Consider the following 18,406-nt stretch of genomic DNA (forward strand, 5'->3'; position numbering starts at 1 on the left):
GCCCAAGCGCCCTGCACTCAAGAGAGCCAATGGCCATGGAGCTAGGGCGGGACCTCGGGATACCGGGCCAATGGGAGTGAGGCGGGGCTGGAAGAGGCGCCTTGCTCTCAGGGCGGTGGCGGGCTTCGCAGCCTTGGCAGGACCAATGCGGGAACCCCCAGGGGCTGTGGCGTGCGCCCAGGCCGTTGGCAGTGCTCTCTTCCTGCTGCTCTTCGCGCTGGGGATCCGTCAACTGCTGAAGCAGAGGCGGCCAGCGGGTTTCCCCCCGGGGCCATGGGGGCTGCCGTTTATCGGCAACATCTGCTCCCTGGCCGCCTCCGCTGAACTTCCTCACGTCTACATGAGAAAGCAGAGCCAGGTGTACGGCGAGGTACAGCCCCGACGGGCGGCGGGCAGGGAGGGCAGCTTTCCTGTGTTCAGGCCGGCGCGGGCCGTCCTCCCCTGGGGAGACCTTTCTTGCTGTTCTGACCGCCTTTTGAGGGGAACTCGGTCCGCGGGCCAGGAAAGGAGGAGCCTTCGACACAGCGACGCATCCCTGGGGCAATTAGGGCGCGACTTTCCCCCTCTCCCTGGGCGCTCGCGCCGGTGCTCCCGCGCCTGCGCCCTGGGCTCTGTGGGCGGAGCCGTCGCGCCCCCTGGGGCAGGCGCGTGCACTCAGCCCAGCGCCTGGTGGTGGGAGCTGCTCCGCCCTGTGTGCGTGCTTTAGATTTCAACCCTTGGCCTGTTCAACAGGCTTCTTGAGTTCTAGGACAGAATTAGTGGTTAGTAGATGGTTCTTCGATGTTTGTAATTGACAAATGACTGGTCAAAGCGTTTGCTCTGCGGATGGAAAAAAAAAAAAAACTTAAGTTGAACGACCCTAACCTAGAAGTGAGCTCTGGTACATGATTTTGAAAAGTATGAATGAATTATTGACCAAAATCTGGTGAAGAGCCCTACAGCAGCATAGTGGGAGCCAGACTGGTCAGGAACATTCTCACAGCATGTACTAATGTGCCAGTGTCATTGTCAATTCGTTCTCATTTAAAACATCCTATCCAGTGAGGTACTTCTCGCTTCCCCCATTATTCACAAGAGAATTATGACACTGGAATGCTAAGGGACTGGAAAGAGAAAATGCTAGAACTCATGTTTGTATTTGGAAGATTGTCCTTCAAAAGGAAGCAGAAGTTTCCAGACCCCTGGTCAAAACTCACCTTTTTTTAAAAATTACTTACGTTCATTTCTGTGTAACCACAGGCTGTGATCTTGCTTGGTGCTGGGAATAAAAAGATGAAGAAGGAAGACCCGGACTTGTTTTGAGGAGTTATACAGTCTAGTAGCAGGGAGAAACTTGATCTAATTATGCACTACAAACTAAATACTATGAAGGAAAAAAACAGGGGGCTCTTTGGCAATTATATTTCAGAATATTCCTTAAGTCCTTACCTAATTGTATGCATCTACTTAATTGTGTTGCAGGTTTGTGCTTAAAGTAATCTTTAGAAGAATTATTCTAGGTTTCTGCAGCTCACTGTGGGAAGCTGGACTTAGGTATAGACAATACATGTAAATCTTAGATTCTGTTTTCCACCTTCTGGTTCTTCAGGAATTGAGTTTATTTTCATGATTTCAATTTAATATGTTTGATCTCTTTGGGATCTTTGTACAAAACATAGTATCTCTGGAGATACCATAAGATGTGAAAATATAAGACTTGCCATTGAGTCCTCTTTTCCCAGTTGATACTTCACCTTTACTTCACTGAAGCCTAAATTTTTCTGATCTGGGTAATTAGAATAATGATAGCCAAAAACAATAAAGTGTTGCTCAAATGTTGTTGGTTCTCATATATGATCTTGATGGTTTAGTCAGATTTTTCATTGCTGTGGCCAAAAGACCTGACAAGAACAATTTTAGAGGAGGAAAAGTTTATTTGGGGTGCAGTGTTTCAGAGATCTCAGTCCATAGCCAGCTCCATTGCTCCACAGAGATGAGGCAAAACATCATGGTGGGTGTGGTGGAGGAAAGCAACTCAGAAATTGGCACCAGGAAGCAGACAAACTGTAGACCAGGGACAAAATACATACCCAAAGGCATACCCACTCCTCTAGGCACACCCTACCTGCCTATAGTTACCACCCGTTGATTAGTTTAAGATTCACATAACCAAATCTTTTCACCTCTAAACTTTCTCTTTTTAAAATTTTTTAAATTTGTTTTAATTAGTTATACATGACAGTAGAGTGCACTTATATACTTTGACATATCATACATAGATGGGATATAATTTCTCATTTTTCTGAATATACATATTGTAGAATCACATTGGTCATACAGTCACATACATACATAAAGTAATAATGTCTGTTTCATTCTGCTATGTTTCTTATCCCCACATCCCCTGCCTTCCCCTCCTTTCAAAAAATATGGAACGCTTCACTAATTTGCATGTCATCCTTGTGCAGGGGCCATGCTAATCTTCTCTGTATTGCTCCAATTTTAGTATATGTGCTGTTGAAGCAAGCACTAAATTTTTTTACATTGTCTCACACATGAGCTTTTGGGGGATGCATCACATCTAAACCATAACACTAGTTACTATACAAAGAACAGATTTATTAGGCCTACAAATTTAAAAGTATTTTTAAAGAAGTTGTAGAAATGGTTTCTTACAGAATAGAGAATTAAGTTTTTCATGTACAAATATTTGAACTGAAAGGAACTTTGTATTTAATATAAATATTCCTTTGGAACAGGGTGAGTTGGCTCCTGCTATAATAGGTTATGAGATGAATTATAAACATCTTGGTAGACTGTCATCCCAGGTTTAGACAGATCTAATTCAATGGGTAAGAATTTGGCATAAGTAACTAGTTTTATTCCTGGTACCACTGTTTGAAATTATGGTTCTTTAGAAATAATACTCTTACCACAAATCAAATAGGCCTAAACTGTGTAATAATGGCAAAAGGGGTAGAAGAAAAACAGAAAGGAACAAAAATGAGGATATATGCAATGAAGAGTAGACATTGTTTGCCGATTGCCTTAAATAGTCACCAAACATTAACTCTTTAAACTATGGCAGCATTTGATCTTTGTTTTAGTTGTGGAATGCTCCCAATAATCTCCTTTTATCTTGGGGGATATTTCTTAATTCTCACAAAGTATTACAGTTAATATAAGTTGTTTAAATACTCTTTCTGGAGGTTGAAGGCAACTATTATCTCTTGTACTTCAGGAAGATTTGTGGAAAGTAGTTTGTAGGACTTATTTGGAAATAGAATCTTATTTTTCCACTGTCTCTCTTTTTAATTTGAGATGTGTGCTTACAGAAAAAAATGTGGGCTTTAAAATTACTTATGACAGTCGCTTAATACCTACTTTTGTGCAGACGGAATTTAATTCTTGTTTATAATTCTTGAAAGGAAGATAGCTAGTCTCAAGACTTGCACATTCATTTTAAAGAAAATCTTAAATTGAAATGAACTACACAAAAAATACCATTTCTTTAGACGATCACTGTGAGTGTTTACACTTTTACAGTCACTTTAGTCGTAATCTAGATTTTGGTAAGCAAGTGGCTTTGTCAGATTCTTTTCAGGCGAATGCACTTAAGGACAATAAAATAAGTGGAATTGATAACTTACTAATTTATTTTTGCAGCAAACATTAACTTTATGCAAGGCACTGAATCAGATTCTGTGGAGGATTTAAAGATAAAAAATTATGAAATCACTGCTTCAAAGGAGTTCATAATTAAGCAGGCAGACAGAAAATAAGAATATGAATGTTTCTGGTTCAAGGTAGTATTAAATAAGGGCCATGGGAGCTTCCAATCATGTGTCATAGTCGTTCAAAGCAGAGAGAAAAAGAGAGAACACCCGAAAAAAAAAAAAATGCACTGTGGAGGAAGGTCCCTGAAGACTTGGTTTGGGGCTGGGGATGTGGCTCAAGCGGTAGTGTGCTCGCCTGGCATGCGTGCGGCCCGGGTTCGATCCTCAGCACGACATACCAACAAAGATGTTGTGTCTGCCGAAAACTAAAAAATAAATATTAAAATTCTCTCTCTCTCTCTCTTAAAAAAAAAAGACTTGATATGGTTTGAATAGTATGACAATGAAGATAAGCATTCCTGATGAGAAAACAAACTGAAGCTAAGTTGAAGCGTGTGTCACACACTATGACACACACCTGTAATCCTAGCAGTTTGGAGGCTGTGGCCTGAGGAGGATTGCAAGTTCAAGTCTAGCCTGGGCAACTTAGCAAGACCCTATCTCAAAAAATAAAACAAAAAGGGCCTTGGAATATTGCAATAGCTCAGTAATAGAGTGTCCTGGGCCCTGGGTTTAATCCCAGTATTGGGGGGGGGGAGTGTGGAGTGTGGCATTCACTTTGTAGTTTACATCAACGGTACTTGGTGCATATTTTTGTTATTAACACTTAGCCTATGATTTTGTAATGATATGCTTTAATGCATGTTTCTACCACAATTCATTAATGAAACTTAAATATACCAATTGTCATCATATGTTATTTACTATCCTAGGCACTGAATATATAGCAGTGAACAAATCAGAGATCCCTGCTCTTATGTACCTTATATTCTAGTGGGGGGAAGACAGACAACATAGCACAATAAGTAATTTATAAAATATGTTTAAAGAGTTTAGGGTATAAATCAAGGTAAATTAGGAACTGGAAAATGCTAAAGGATCAAATTTTAAATTGGCTAGTCAGAGCAGGCCTCACTGCAAAGATAGCATCTGAACAAAGACTCTAAAGGAAATAAAGGAGCAAGCTATAAAAATATCTAGGGGATGAACATTCTGGACCAAGAGAATAACAAATACAAAGACCACAAAGCTGAAACATGTCATGTTGAGAATTATGTATAAAGAGACATGAATGAAATTAAAGGGGCCAGAAAGGAGACTGCTTTGGTAGCATAAGGGAGAAATGAAGGAGGCTTGGACTAGAGTGTTAGAATAGATTACACTGTCACATAATACCTGAGATAATCACCTTTAAAAGAGGAAAGATTTACTTTGGCTTATAGTTTGGGAAGTTTCAGTCCATGGCCAATTTACCCTATTGCTTTTGGACCTATGGTGAGGCAGTACCTCACAGCAGGAGCACAGGACAGGGAAATCTGCTCACCCCATGGCAGCCAGGAAGCAAAAATTAGAGAGGAAGAGGAGTGACCCAGGTTTCAGTATCCCCTTTAAGGGCACATCCCCATGACCCAAAGTCTCCCATAAGGTCCTACCCCTTAAAGTTTCTACCACCTCCCTGTAACACAAAAGAGGACAAAACCTTTAATTCAGAGGCCCTTGGGGGACATTTAAGGAAACTCAAACTATAGCAGAGGTGATAAGAAGTTACCAGATTCTGTTTATATTCTGAAAGTAGGAGTAACATGATCTCTGAGTAATTGGAAATGGGGTTTGGGAGAAAATGTGTCAACACTGGTAATTGCAGGGTTTTGAACCTGAATATTTGAAGGAAACATAAAGTGATCATTAACTGAGAGTGAAAAATTCTGGGTAGAACTGGTCTGAAGCAAGAGGGAGTAACTTGAAGATCATAGAATGACTTCTAGAAGACAAGGAAAATACTTCATGTATTCCTGTTTACATCTTTGTCAGCATCTTAATTAGCCCACAATAGGAACTAAAAACTATCGACTAAATCAAGGAATGCATATTCTTAATTTTGGACTGTTCCATAGATCAAAGCAGCTTAAGGGTATGTTTCTCCAAATTGATTTCAAACCTTTACAAAAGTCCTTGAAAATAGTGTATACTAGAATATATACAAGTTGAAATAAAAATTCCTCCAGTTCTACCCTGAAATAGAAGACTATCTCAAATTTTTGAGTAAAGGTGGATTGTATAACAACTTTCTCAAGCTGTGGTTCCTCTTTAATTTTTATAATCCCTAGTGTCACAGCCTAAAGCTTTACCTTGAAATATTATCTCCCACCAGCAATGTACATCCTTGCCAGCACTTGTTATTGTTTGACTTCATAATGGCTGCCATTCTTACTGGAGTGAGATGGTACCTTAGAGTGGTTTTAATTTGCATTTCTCTGATTGCTAGAGATGGTGAGCATTTTTTCGTGTACTTGTTGATTGATTGTATATCCTCCTCTGAGAAGTATCTGTTCAGGTCCTTGGCCCATTTGTTTACTGGGTTATTTGTTTTTTTGTTGTTTAACTTTTTGAATTCTTTGTATACTCTAGAGATTAGAGCTCTATCTGAAGTGTGAGGGGTAAAAATTTGTTCCCAGGATGTAGGCTCCCTATTTACCTCACTTATTATTTCTCTTGGTGAGAAAAAACTTTTTAGTTTGAATACGTCCCATTTGTTGATTCTTGATTTTAACTCTTGTGCTATAGGTGTCCTATTAAGGAATTTGGAGCCCGACCCCACAAGATGGAGATTAGGGCCAACTTTTAATTCTATTAGACACAGAGTCTCTGGTTTGATTCATAGCTCCTTGGTTTGATTCCTAGCTCCTTGATCCATTTTAAGTTAACTTTTGTGCATGGTGAGAGAAAGGGATTCAATTTCATTTTGTTGCATATGGATTTCCAGTTCTCCCAGCACCATTTGTTGAAGATACTATCCTTTCTCCATTGCATGCTTTTAGCATCTTTGTCTAATATAAGGTAGTAGTAATTTTCTGTCTTGGTTCTGTGTCCTCTATTCTGTACCATTGGTCTACCTGCCTGTTTTGGTACCAGTACCATGCTGTTTTTGTTACTATTGCTCTATAGTATAGTTTAAAATCTGGTATTGCTATATCACCTGTTTCACTCTTTCTGCTTAGAATTGCTTTAGCTATTCTGGGTCTTTTATTTTTCCAGATGAATTTCATGATTGCTTTTTCTATTTCTGTGAGGAATGCCGTTGGGATTTTGATTGGTGTTGCATTAAACCCATAGAGTATTTTTGGTAATATTGCCATTTTAATGATATTAATTCTGCCTATCCATGAGCAAGGTATATCTTTCCATCTTCTAAGGTCTTCTTCTATTTCTCTCTTTAGGGTTCTGTAGTTTTCGTTGTATAGATCTTTCCCCTCTTTGTTAGGTTGATTCCCAAGTATTTTATTTATTTTTTTATTTTTTTGAGGATATTGTGAATGGAGTGGTTGTCCTCATTTCCATTTCAGAGGATTTGTCACTGATATACAGGAATGCCTTTGATTTATGTGTGTTGATTTTATATCCTGCCACTTTGAAGAATTCATTTACTAGATCTAGAAGTTTCTTGGTAGAACCTTTTGGGTCTTCTAGGTATAGGATCATGTCATCTGCAAATAGTGCTAATTTAAGTTCTTCTTTTCCTATCTTTATGCCTTTAATTTCTTTTGTCTGTCTAATTGCTCTGGCCAGTGTGGCTATTTAAAGCAATCGGCAAACAATGTCTACTCTTCATTGCATATATCCTCACCTAAACAACAAATAACAAAATAAGGACCTGAACAGACACTTCTCAGAAGAGGATAAACAATCAGTCAATAAATATATGAAAAAAATTTTCATCATCTCTAGCAATTAGAGAAATTCAAATCAAAACTACTCTAAGATATCATCTTACTCCAGTCAGAATGGCAGCTATTATGCATAAAAACAATAATAAGTGTTGGCAAGGATGTGGGGGAAAAGGTACACTCATACATTGTTGATGGGACTACAAATTGGTGCAGCCAATTTGGGAAGCAGTATGGAGATTCCTTGGAAAGCTGGGAATGGAACCACCATTTGACCCAGCTATTCCCCTTTTCAGACTATACCCAAAAGACCTAAAAAGAGCATACTACAGGGATACAGCTACATCAATGTTCATAGCAGCACAATTCACAATAGCTAGACTGTGGAACCAACATAGATGCCCTTCAATAGATGAATAGATAAAAATGTGGCATTTATACACAATGTAATATTACTCAGCACTAAAAAATAACAAGATCATGGCATTTGCAGGGAATGGATGGCATTAGAGCAGATATATTCTAAGTGAAGTTAGCCATTCCCTAAAAAACAAATGCCGAATATTTTCTCTGATATAAGGGGGGATGACTCAAAATAGAGTAGGGAGGAAAAGCATGAGAAGAAGATTATCACTAAACAGGGAAGAGAGGTGGGAGGGAATGGGAGGGGGAAGGGGAATTGCACGGAAGATGGAAGGAGACACTCATTGTTATAAAAAATACATATATGATGGTGTGAGGGGGAAGAAAAAGAGAGAGAAATGTGTCACCAGTAGATTGGGTAGAGAGAGGTGATGGGAGGGGAGGGGAGGAGAGGAGAGATAGGAAGGGCAGCAGAATATAACAGACACTAGTATGGCTGTATGTTTAAACGTGGCTGTATAACCAATGTGAACCTGCAATCTGTACACGTGGAAAAATGAGAATTCATACCCCATTTGAATCAAATGTATGATATGTCAAGATCATTGTATTGTCATGAGCAACTAATAATAATAAAAAAAGAAATATTATCTCCTCTCTGTTTTGCCTTCATACCAGTGTAACTTTCAGTGTCAGGGTCTCTCAGCTCATCCTTATGAAATCATCAATTAGTGTTTGGGTTTTTTTTTCCTTTTTCCTGTACCAGGACTTATTGTTTTACTTATTTTTGTTAAAATTATGTTTCTGGGAAAAGGCTTTTCTTTAACAGCACTATATTACTGTTTTGGGAACTGGTGTTCCCTCTTTGTTTAGCTGGTAGCCGTTCACTTTGTGCTGGGAGCCATTCACTTTGTGAATAATTCCAATTCACTTTTCTTTATTAATGACACTACTTATGGCAGGCAGTACATGCTTTTTCCCCAAGGTTAAATGTCCCTATTGCTCAGTTCCAAGGCCTACCCTCCTGCCAAAGACTCTACTGGCCGTATTGCTTGGCTGGGGTTGATTCTGTTTCAGTTTGGTCATCTTCATCACTTTTACTGATGTAACCGCTACTACAGAACTTTTGTTTTCTGTTAAACCTAACATTTTCTCCTGAAGTCTAGTGTACCATGGTTAACTCTGCTCTGCTTGTCACACAGAGATAAGATTTGTCTTAAGTATTTTGTCTGCAAGAAGTTCTCAGGGAACAGAGAATGAGAGGATGAGCCTCTCAGGGTGTTTTCAGATCCCACTGACAAGGCAGCATCATTTCTCACTAGAGTAGGCCCTTAAATTGGGGTAGTTATAGTAGACTGCAGGGGTTGTGACATTGGGAGTGAGCCTGAGGTGAGACATACCATAGGATGGGTATTCTTATTTGCTTTCCTTTTATCTGAAACACAGCCACTTCTTCTGTGGTGAAGGTCTCTCTTCCAAGGTCTGATTCCTTTAGGGCCTTCTTGGTTAACTTCATGAAATTCGAAGAGCTGAATACAAATAAGCCTACCACTCTATGTTTATACTTCAAAGTTGTCTTTCAGATCATTGACAACCTCCTCCCTTACCTGTGGCTAAAGGAATAAAGGGGAAGATGGTGCTGCTTCTTTATTCATATTGGAAGTGAAAAGAGATTCCTGAACATTGAATGTTTTGAGGTAGCATGAATCCTAAAAGAACATCTAAATCAAATACATTTTTTGTGATCACACTGAAGCCCACAAAATTAAAGTGTTCTGCATAGGGTCTAATATATATTTAATGTCAAACCTCAAACTAGAACCCAAGACTCCCGAATTCAGTACTCTTTCCATTATTCTGGTATGAGATTATGGTTCCCAGACACTGAATGGTGTAACGAATCACATTGTCTAAACATTGTCAGTTGAGTAATGAGTCCTTAGATTTTTAGGGAAGTAACAAATACCAGGAGAGCTGGGCTTAGCACACATGGATTTCCATGGTTATATTTCTCTATACATTCTGCTGTTTACATGTTTTTCTTCTCACAGATTTTCAGTTTAGATCTTGGAGGCATATCAGCAGTGGTTCTAAATGGCTATGATGTAGTAAAGGAATGCCTTGTTCATCAGAGTGAAATTTTTGCAGACAGACCATGTCTTCCTTTATTCATGAAGATGACAAAAATGGGAGGTATGTTTATTTTCAACTATTTAGTGATCTACTAAACTATTTTAAATCACATTCCTTATTTTAAGTAATTTTAGTTACAGTTACAGCATACAGTTGGGATCCTTGTATTGGTAACAGGAAGGCATCTATAGACTTACTTACAGAACTTAGTTTTTGAACACCTTTCAGGTTATATTACCTAATATTTTAGACTACTAAATGCTAATTTTATTGTAGTCTAGATCTATTAAATATTATAAATAGTATTTTAAAGAATTAGTACTTAATAACATCTTCAGGTTTTATGAAACAAGTTAGGAGTACACTTGAATCAGAAGTGTCCTTTGATGCCAGGCTTGAATACTTGGTGACATTTTTACTACCTTTTTAAAAATAAGCTTACAAAACTTGAATCAGCCTTTCTTTGGGGGGATGGGGTGTACCAGGGATTGAACTCAGGGGCACTCAACCACTGAGCCACATCCTCAGCCCATTTTGTATTTTATTTAGACACAGGCTCTCACTGAGTTGCTTAGTGCCTTGCTTTTGCTGAGGCTAGCTTTAAACTCAGGATACTCCCATCTTGGCCTTCAAAGCTGCTGGGATTCCAGGCTTGTGCTACCATGCCTAGGAGCCCTTTTTAACTACTACTCATTATGTTGTATAAATGGAGCATTGTGGGGTTTAAATAAAGGAGTGGTTTGCATAGTTTAAGGTTGAATAATGTTGTATGATTTTATATTCAACAAGAGAAAAAAGCTGAAAGTTGACAAAAATCAGTAAGAAAAAAAGCCTAAAATATAGAATGTTGAAATCAGATTCAGTGGTTTTAGTTGTATAAGAATGGTGTTATAGTCGTTGCCATTACAAAAAGACCCAACAAGAACAAGTTAGAGGAGGAAAAGTTTATTTGAGATTCATGTTTCAGAGGTCTCAGTTCATAAATGACCAACTCCATTCTCTGGACCCGAGGTGAGGCAGAACATCATGTCAGGAATGCATGGCAGAGGAATGTAGCTTGGGACAGGGCAATCAGGAAGAAGAGAGAGATATCTCTGATCACCAGGAGCAAAATTTAAACCCGAGGGCACACCCCCAGAGACCTATCTCCACCAGCCACACCCTATTGCCTTCATTTATCACCCAATTAATTCCTATGAGGAGTTAATTCAATGATTGGGTTACAACTCTCATCATCTAATCATTTCACCTCTGAACCTTCTTGCATCATTCCACACATAAGCTTTTGGGGGACACCTCCTATCTAAACCGTACCAAAAAAGCTTCACACCTTCTTATTCTTTGTATGTGTATGTGTGAGAGAGAGATAACTGGGGATGAAACTCAGGTCTTTGCATATGCCAAGCAAGTGCTCTACCACCAAGCTATATCCCCAGCCCCCACTTATTTTCAAAAGAAAATTTAACAGTACCTTGCTTTAGATAGCCTAAGAGGCATTGAAAAGAAGAAAATAACTTATACTAAATTTATACTAAATCACAAAATAAAGCAACTAATGCAAAGAAAGTACACATTTTAAAGACCAAATTCACAAGCTAGAGTATGATACTTGAAAGCAATAAATAAATAAAAAGCAAATCTCTAACCTCTTAAGTATTCTTACAAATATCAAAGAGGCCAAAGAATAAACCACAATATAATAATAGAAAACCTTTAAAGAAATTATAAAAATGAAAGATGATGTGATTGGAGTAATATTTAAAACAAACACATATTTTTCAAAGTTATAATTTATAGTTTAAGCTGTTTTTATCATGAAGATAAAATGAGTGTTAAAATTAATATTTTCATTAATAGTAAGAGAAAAAATAAGTAAATAATGATATATGTTGTTTTAAGGTACATATGCACTGATTTTGGAATTGGAAATTCATGGCCACTATTAACCCATTGCATGAATGGGAAAAAGCTGCCCCTTGGGTGGGCCTAGCACTGTGCCCAGGCACACAGCTTGGCCAACATAGGGTTATTATGAACAGTGTTCCTTTCTCCCCTTAAGTATAGTTAAAAAGAGCTGGGAGTAGTGGCACATGCCTGTAATCCCAAGAGCTTGGGAGGCTGAGACAGGAGGATTGAAAGTTCAAAGCCAGCGTCAGAAATTTAGTGAGGCCCTAAACAGTTTAGTGAGATCCTGTTTTAAGATAAAAAATAAATAAATAAGGCTGGGGGTGTAGTTCCTGGTTGAGTACCCCTGGATTTAATCCCTGGTATCCAAATATATGTATATGTGTTTGTGTTTGTGTTTGTGTGTGTGTGTGTATGTAAATTTTTTATTTTTATTTTTTTGTGCTATGGATTGTGTGTGTGTGTGTGTGTGTGTGTGTGTGTTTTGAGTGTACCCATACACATATACATACATAATTAAAAGAAAAAAACTTTTTGACGGTACCAGGCATTGTACCCAGGAGTTCTTTACCACCAAGCTACATCCCCAGCCCTATTTATTTTTTATTATTTATGTATTTATTTACTACTGAAGATTGAACTGAAGGGCACTTAACCACTGAGCCACTTCCCCGGCCCTTTTTATTTTTTATTTTGAGACAGAATCTTGCTAAATTGTCCAGGCAGACCTCAAACTTACAATCCTCTTGCCTCAACCTCCGGAGTTTCTTGGTTTATAGTCATTTGATACTGTACTTGGCTGATTAACTTTTTAATAAGCTCCAAATTTAAAAATTGTTGTGTAAAAGTTATTTAAATGTAAATTTTGTCTATGCCTCATGAATACAAGAGAACACAACAGTTTTCATTATAGGAACACCTGTGTCCCAGTAAATAATGGAATTGCAAGTAAAGTACTTGGTTTTTTATTTTTATTTTTTTGTGCTAGGGATTGAGCCCAAGGATGCCTTATCACTAAGTTACATCCCTTGTCATTTTTTTATTATTTTTTATTTTGAGGCAGGTTCTCACAAAGTTGCTGAGGAAAACTTTTGATCCTCTTGCCTTAGCCTCCTGAATCACAGTTCAAGTACATATTACATAATACATACACTGAAGATACTGGGCTTTTCCTTTGATAGTTCACTTAAAAAGGAAATTTTTCATACTTTTCACATAAGAACAACAGATATGTTGCGGAAATTTTAGAGTTTTGTGACAAACAATATCAGTATTAGAAAAGTCTGAGCTTTATGTTTGCCCTTTTTAAAATTTTTTTAATTCATTAATTTCTACTACATTGAGAACTGCAGACTGCACTTGACTGTGCCATTCTTACCTTTTTGGGTACCATATGACTTTAATATAAAGAAGAAAATTTGTACTCTAAATTTTATTCTCCTAAACAGAAAATTTCTAATCCTAGAAGAATGATTTTTAGGTGTTTCTTTAATCCAAGACAAAATTTTACCCATAGAATATGTAATATTTGTCTTTTGTATGTTAGACTTACAGCAAAAGTTGAATGATAAAAGTTACCTGGACCTTGTTCACCAAAGTCAAATTACACTGACAGAAAGAATTATAGTTCTTTTCTTCTAGTACCCAGATAAGGAAAAAAGAAGTTTTTTATTTGTTTGTACTGTAGATTGAACCCATGAGTGCTTTACCACTGAGCTACATCCACAGCCCTTTTTTAAATATTTTTATTTTTATACAGGGTCTCTTTAAGTTTCTTAGGGCCACACTAAGTTGCTAAGGCTAGCCTTGAACTTGTGATCCTCCTGCCTCAGCTTCCCAAGTCACTGGGATTACAGGTGTTCATCACTTGGCCTGATGAGAAGTTTTATCTGATATAATATCCTATGACTAATGAGTAACAGAACAGGACCCAACAAGCAGTTATATAGAAAGATAATTTGCAGGAAAACAACTCTCTGTTTTTAAGATTTGTTTTCTTCAACTTTTAAAATTTCTTTTTATTCAATAGGATTTTTACCTGTTATAGAGAAGGAGGAATTATACAAGATTTTAAATTTTCTTTTCAGGCTTACTCAATGCCAGATATGGCCGAGGATGGGTTGATCACAGAAGATTAGCTGTTAACAGCTTTCGCTATTTTGGATATGGCCAAAAGTCTTTTGAATCTAAAATCTTAGAAGAAGCCAAATTTTTCATTGATGTTATTGAGACATACAAAGGTCGACCTTTTGACTTTAAGCAGTTAATAACAAATGCTGTTTCGAACATAACTAATCTGATCATTTTTGGAGAACGATTCACTTATGAAGACACTGATTTTCAGCACATGATTGAGTTATTCAGTGAAAATGTGGAGCTAGCTGCCAGTGCCTCAGTTTTCCTATATAATGCCTTTCCATGGATTGGCATCTTACCCTTTGGAAAACATCAACAGCTATTTAGAAATGCAGCTGTGGTCTATGATTTTCTCTCCAGACTTATTGAAAAAGCTTCCATCAACAGAAAGCCTCAGTCACCTCAGCATTTTGTTGATTCTTATTTAGATGAGATGGATCAAGGTAAAAATGACCCATTATCTACTTTCTCCAAAGAAAACCTAATTTTCTCAGTGGGTGAACTCATCATTGCTGGAACTGAAACAACAACCAATGTATTACGCTGGGCAGTTCTTCTTATGGCCCTTTATCCCAACATTCAAGGTGAGGATTCTTTTGATGATCTCAGGTAGGGATCATATATGTTTTAAGGTCTTTAACCATGTAGAAAGCATTTTTAAGAATTTATGCTAAGCTTGCCAAGATGACAATATTTCATAGTAATGAGGAGTTTTCAATTCTAGTATTAAAAAATAAAAAAAGCACCTCTAGGGCTGAGGTAGTGGCTCAGTATTAGAACTCTTGCCTGGCACATGTGAGGCACTGGGTTCAATTCTCAGCACCACATAAAAATAAATAAAGTAAAGGTATTGTGTCCATCTTAAGAAAATACTCTTAAAGTAAAAAGCAACTCTGAAATGGATCTTATTATGTCTGTTTTATGAATGAGGATGAGGGCTGAGTGTCTGGAAGTGACACAGCTGGGAACTGGACTCTGGTTTTTATCATTCAAGTTTTATGCTTTACTCAGGAAAATTCCTTACTGAAAATGATATTATCCCAATTCTAAGTTTATTTGATTTTTAAATTTTCTCTCCCATTTCTGGGGATTGAACCTGGAGGTGCTTTACCACTGAGCACAGGGTCTCAGTAATTTGTCCAGGCTGGCCTCGAACTTGGAATCTTTATGCCTCGGCCTCCTGAGTAGCTAAGATTACGGACATATTCTACTACATCCAGCTTAATTTTTGTCCTTAATCCTTGTAATATGTTGTTCATGACAAGTTACCCAGAGCATTGGCTACTGTTATAAGACATATGGCATGTATTTCAAACAAACTCCCAAATAATGAGAAATGAAAAATCTGAGTGTACCTGCCCTGTTGGATTAAAGAGATATTATTTTAGACATGATTCTAAGAATTGTATAATAACTTGAACACTGTTTCTCTGACAGGACAAGTTTGGAAAGAGATTGATTTAATTATGGGCCCTGACAGAAAACCTTCTTGGGATGACAAGTGCAAAATGCCTTATACTGAAGCGGTTTTGCATGAAGTTTTAAGACTCTGTAATATAGTTCCATTAGGGATTTTCCACGCAACCTCTGAAGATGCAGTTGTACGTGGTTATTCCATTCCTAAAGGCACAACAGTAATTACAAATCTTTATTCTGTACACTTTGATGAAAAATATTGGAAAGAGCCAGAAGTGTTCAATCCCGAGCGATTTCTGGACAGCAGTGGATATTTTATCAAAAAGGAAGCTTTGATTCCTTTCTCCTTAGGTAAGAGAAATTTTTCCCTAAGTAAGAGAATGTTAGAATAAAATATAACAATGACTCATCACATGTAACATTTTAATCTGAGCATCCTGCTCTAAAATTAAATATTCTAATTCTGAAACCATATTATTGATTCTTTTAGTAAAGAATTGTTTGATTATAGGTATTAATAATTTTTCTTTTTTTATTAGTTACACATGATAGTACAATGATCTTGACATATCATACATTTGAATCAAATGGGGTATAATTTCTCATTTTTCTGAGTGTACAGGTTGCAGAATCACATTGGTCATACATTCACGTGTATACATACAGCAATAATAGTGTCTATTTTATTCTGCTGTCCTTCCTACCCCCCCCTTTCCCTCTCCTCCCCTCCCATCACTTCTCTCTATCCAATCCAATGTGACACATTTCTTTTTTTTTCTCCTCACATCATCATACATGTATTCTGTATTAATACTTTTTCTACTCAAAATAAGCTATTATTTATTAACTAGAGTTAAAGTATTAAGAACCTCTGGATTCTCCTGGAATGTTTTTGTTTTTGCTTTTTTTTTTTTTTTTGACTTGTAATGAAACTTGTAGAGCTAGAAGTCAGTAACAGGTGGCTTTAGAAACTTGACAACTTGAAGTAAAACTATAATCTAACCTTTTTGCCTTCCAGTTTATTGTACTTCATCTCCAGTTAGGAAATATTGCTTTTGCTGTGAAAAAGGACACAGATCACAGACCCATGGAAGATAAACTAGAAATTCTTTCTCATTATTGAGAAAAGTACACATTTAGTTAGTTGAAGTAAAATGGACTTCTCTTGGATCTATAGACCAAAATGTCTCATCTCAAATTAAATCTTTCATAGCATATCTTAGGCTCTGTTGCAATGTGCAAAAGAAGTTGGAGATGAGACTAAAGTCTTCCAAAAGTCCATGATCTAACAAAAGGAGGTAAAGGAATAGTTTCTGTGTGCTGTGCTGCTAATTTCTATTCTTTGGGATTTAAGAGAATCATTTAATAAGTATAACTTCCTCTAACTTTCTTTAATTTCCAGATTTCCTGAATGTCATTCAAATATTAGACATTAATTTTGGTAAATGTAAATTTTTAATAGTCAGGCATGGGTGGCACATGCTTTAATCCCAGCAACTCAGGAGGCTGAAGCATGAGGATCACAAGTTTGAGGCCAGCCTCAGAAACTTGGTGAGACCCTGTCTCAAAATAAAAATTTTTAAAAACAGGCTGGGGATGTAGCTCAGTGGTAGAGTACCCCTGATTTAAATCCCAGTACCACAGATTCACATCCAAAAACCAACTAACCAAACAAACAAAAACATATTATATCTGCTTTTCCTGTTTAGGGAGAAGACATTGTCTTGGAGAACATCTGGCTCGGATGGAAATGTTCTTGTTTTTTACAGCGCTGCTCCAGCGGTTTCATTTGCATTTTCCATATGAAGTGGTTCCAGATCTGAAGCCTAGGTTAGGCATGACATTGCAGCCTCAGCCCTACCTTATCTGTGCCAAAAGACGCTGAAAGTTATAGATGTTTTGGGGAATAAGGATGTATGTTTCCTTACCCCTGAACCTTATTTAATCTAATCAGCGTGGTGTTTGGATAAGTCACAGTATCATAAAGTCAAATGAACACAGATGTGTCATTGAAAACAGCACTAGAGCAAAATTAAATATTAACAATGATATTTTTAAAGCTTCTATGACTTCTAAAGTTAAATTCTCTATTGAGGAGCACAAAGGTTCATAAGATGCTGAGGGCCATGGATGTCCTAAGTAGAGCCACTTATTTGGTGTAAGTTTTCTCTCATCCTTTCTTGACTCCACATGGTTTCTTACCTCATGAGAGCTTGGCCTCCAAATGCCAATTCCTTTTTGACCAAGTCCCAGTCGAGTTTAATAGAAGACTGTGGAATTAAAATGCAAATAAATGAATTTGGACTACAGTGGGGTATTTATATATGGTAGCAGATGATTGAAGAAATATAGATTTAATGTACAGTCTACCAGTTTTTCAAATCTTGCTTCTTGCTGTGTCTTCATAGAACTATGTCATTCTTCCTATTTGTGAAGGTCTCTGTGATCCCTGAACACCTGTCCTTACAGCTGCAGTCAATAAATTGGAATTGCAATATGTATTTAGAATAAAAAAGACACATGGATATTGATTCTTTGTAGGCATATTTTCCCTGATACCACTTTCTAAATCATTCCGTCTTTTAGAGGTCTGGAGGCATTTCCATGGGCTAGTGTTCTTTTTCTAATGAGGGTAATGTTCAAATCCAGAAACATGCTTTAGAGACAGGGTAATTGTGTAAATTAGGACACTTAAAAGTAATGGGATGTTATTAATAATCATGCCATATAGCTATTTTTATATTATCATTTTTTTTCTAAAGTTGTACATTAAGGGTTTCTGCTTTTGTAAGTTGGTTTATAAACAGTTGCTGCTACAGAGTAAGTGCACATAACAGTGACCACAATGGGGGTGAGGCAGGGAAAGGATGGAGGAACTTTGAGTTGGACAGAGGGGTGGAAGGGAAGGGGAGGGGCATGGGGTAGAAAAGATGGTAGAATGAGAAGGTCATCATTACCCTAGGTACATGTATG

At 37.5% G+C, this 18,406-nt stretch overlaps 1 protein-coding gene and 1 non-coding gene across 2 annotated transcripts; one reads left to right on the top strand and one right to left on the bottom strand.

Annotated features, from left to right (window-relative positions):
* Positions 1 to 122: 122 nt before the first annotated feature.
* On the top strand, positions 123 to 17,894 carry Cyp2r1 (cytochrome P450 family 2 subfamily R member 1). Its single transcript, XM_026398992.2, has 5 exons — positions 123 to 370; positions 9,895 to 10,036; positions 13,969 to 14,601; positions 15,455 to 15,784; positions 17,143 to 17,894. The coding sequence occupies exons 1-5, from the start codon at positions 146 to 148 to the stop codon at positions 17,316 to 17,318; spliced, it is 1,506 nt and encodes a 501-aa protein (XP_026254777.1). The 5' UTR covers positions 123 to 145; the 3' UTR covers positions 17,319 to 17,894.
* Positions 2,403 to 2,509, bottom strand: LOC113189969 (U6 spliceosomal RNA). Its single transcript, XR_003301713.1, has one exon. It is a non-coding gene; the product is annotated as a U6 spliceosomal RNA (small nuclear RNA).
* Positions 17,895 to 18,406: the final 512 nt, after the last annotated feature.

This window comes from Urocitellus parryii, chromosome 4, assembly GCF_045843805.1.
Source record: "Urocitellus parryii isolate mUroPar1 chromosome 4, mUroPar1.hap1, whole genome shotgun sequence".
In the NCBI taxonomy this organism is placed as follows: domain Eukaryota; kingdom Metazoa; phylum Chordata; class Mammalia; order Rodentia; family Sciuridae; genus Urocitellus; species Urocitellus parryii.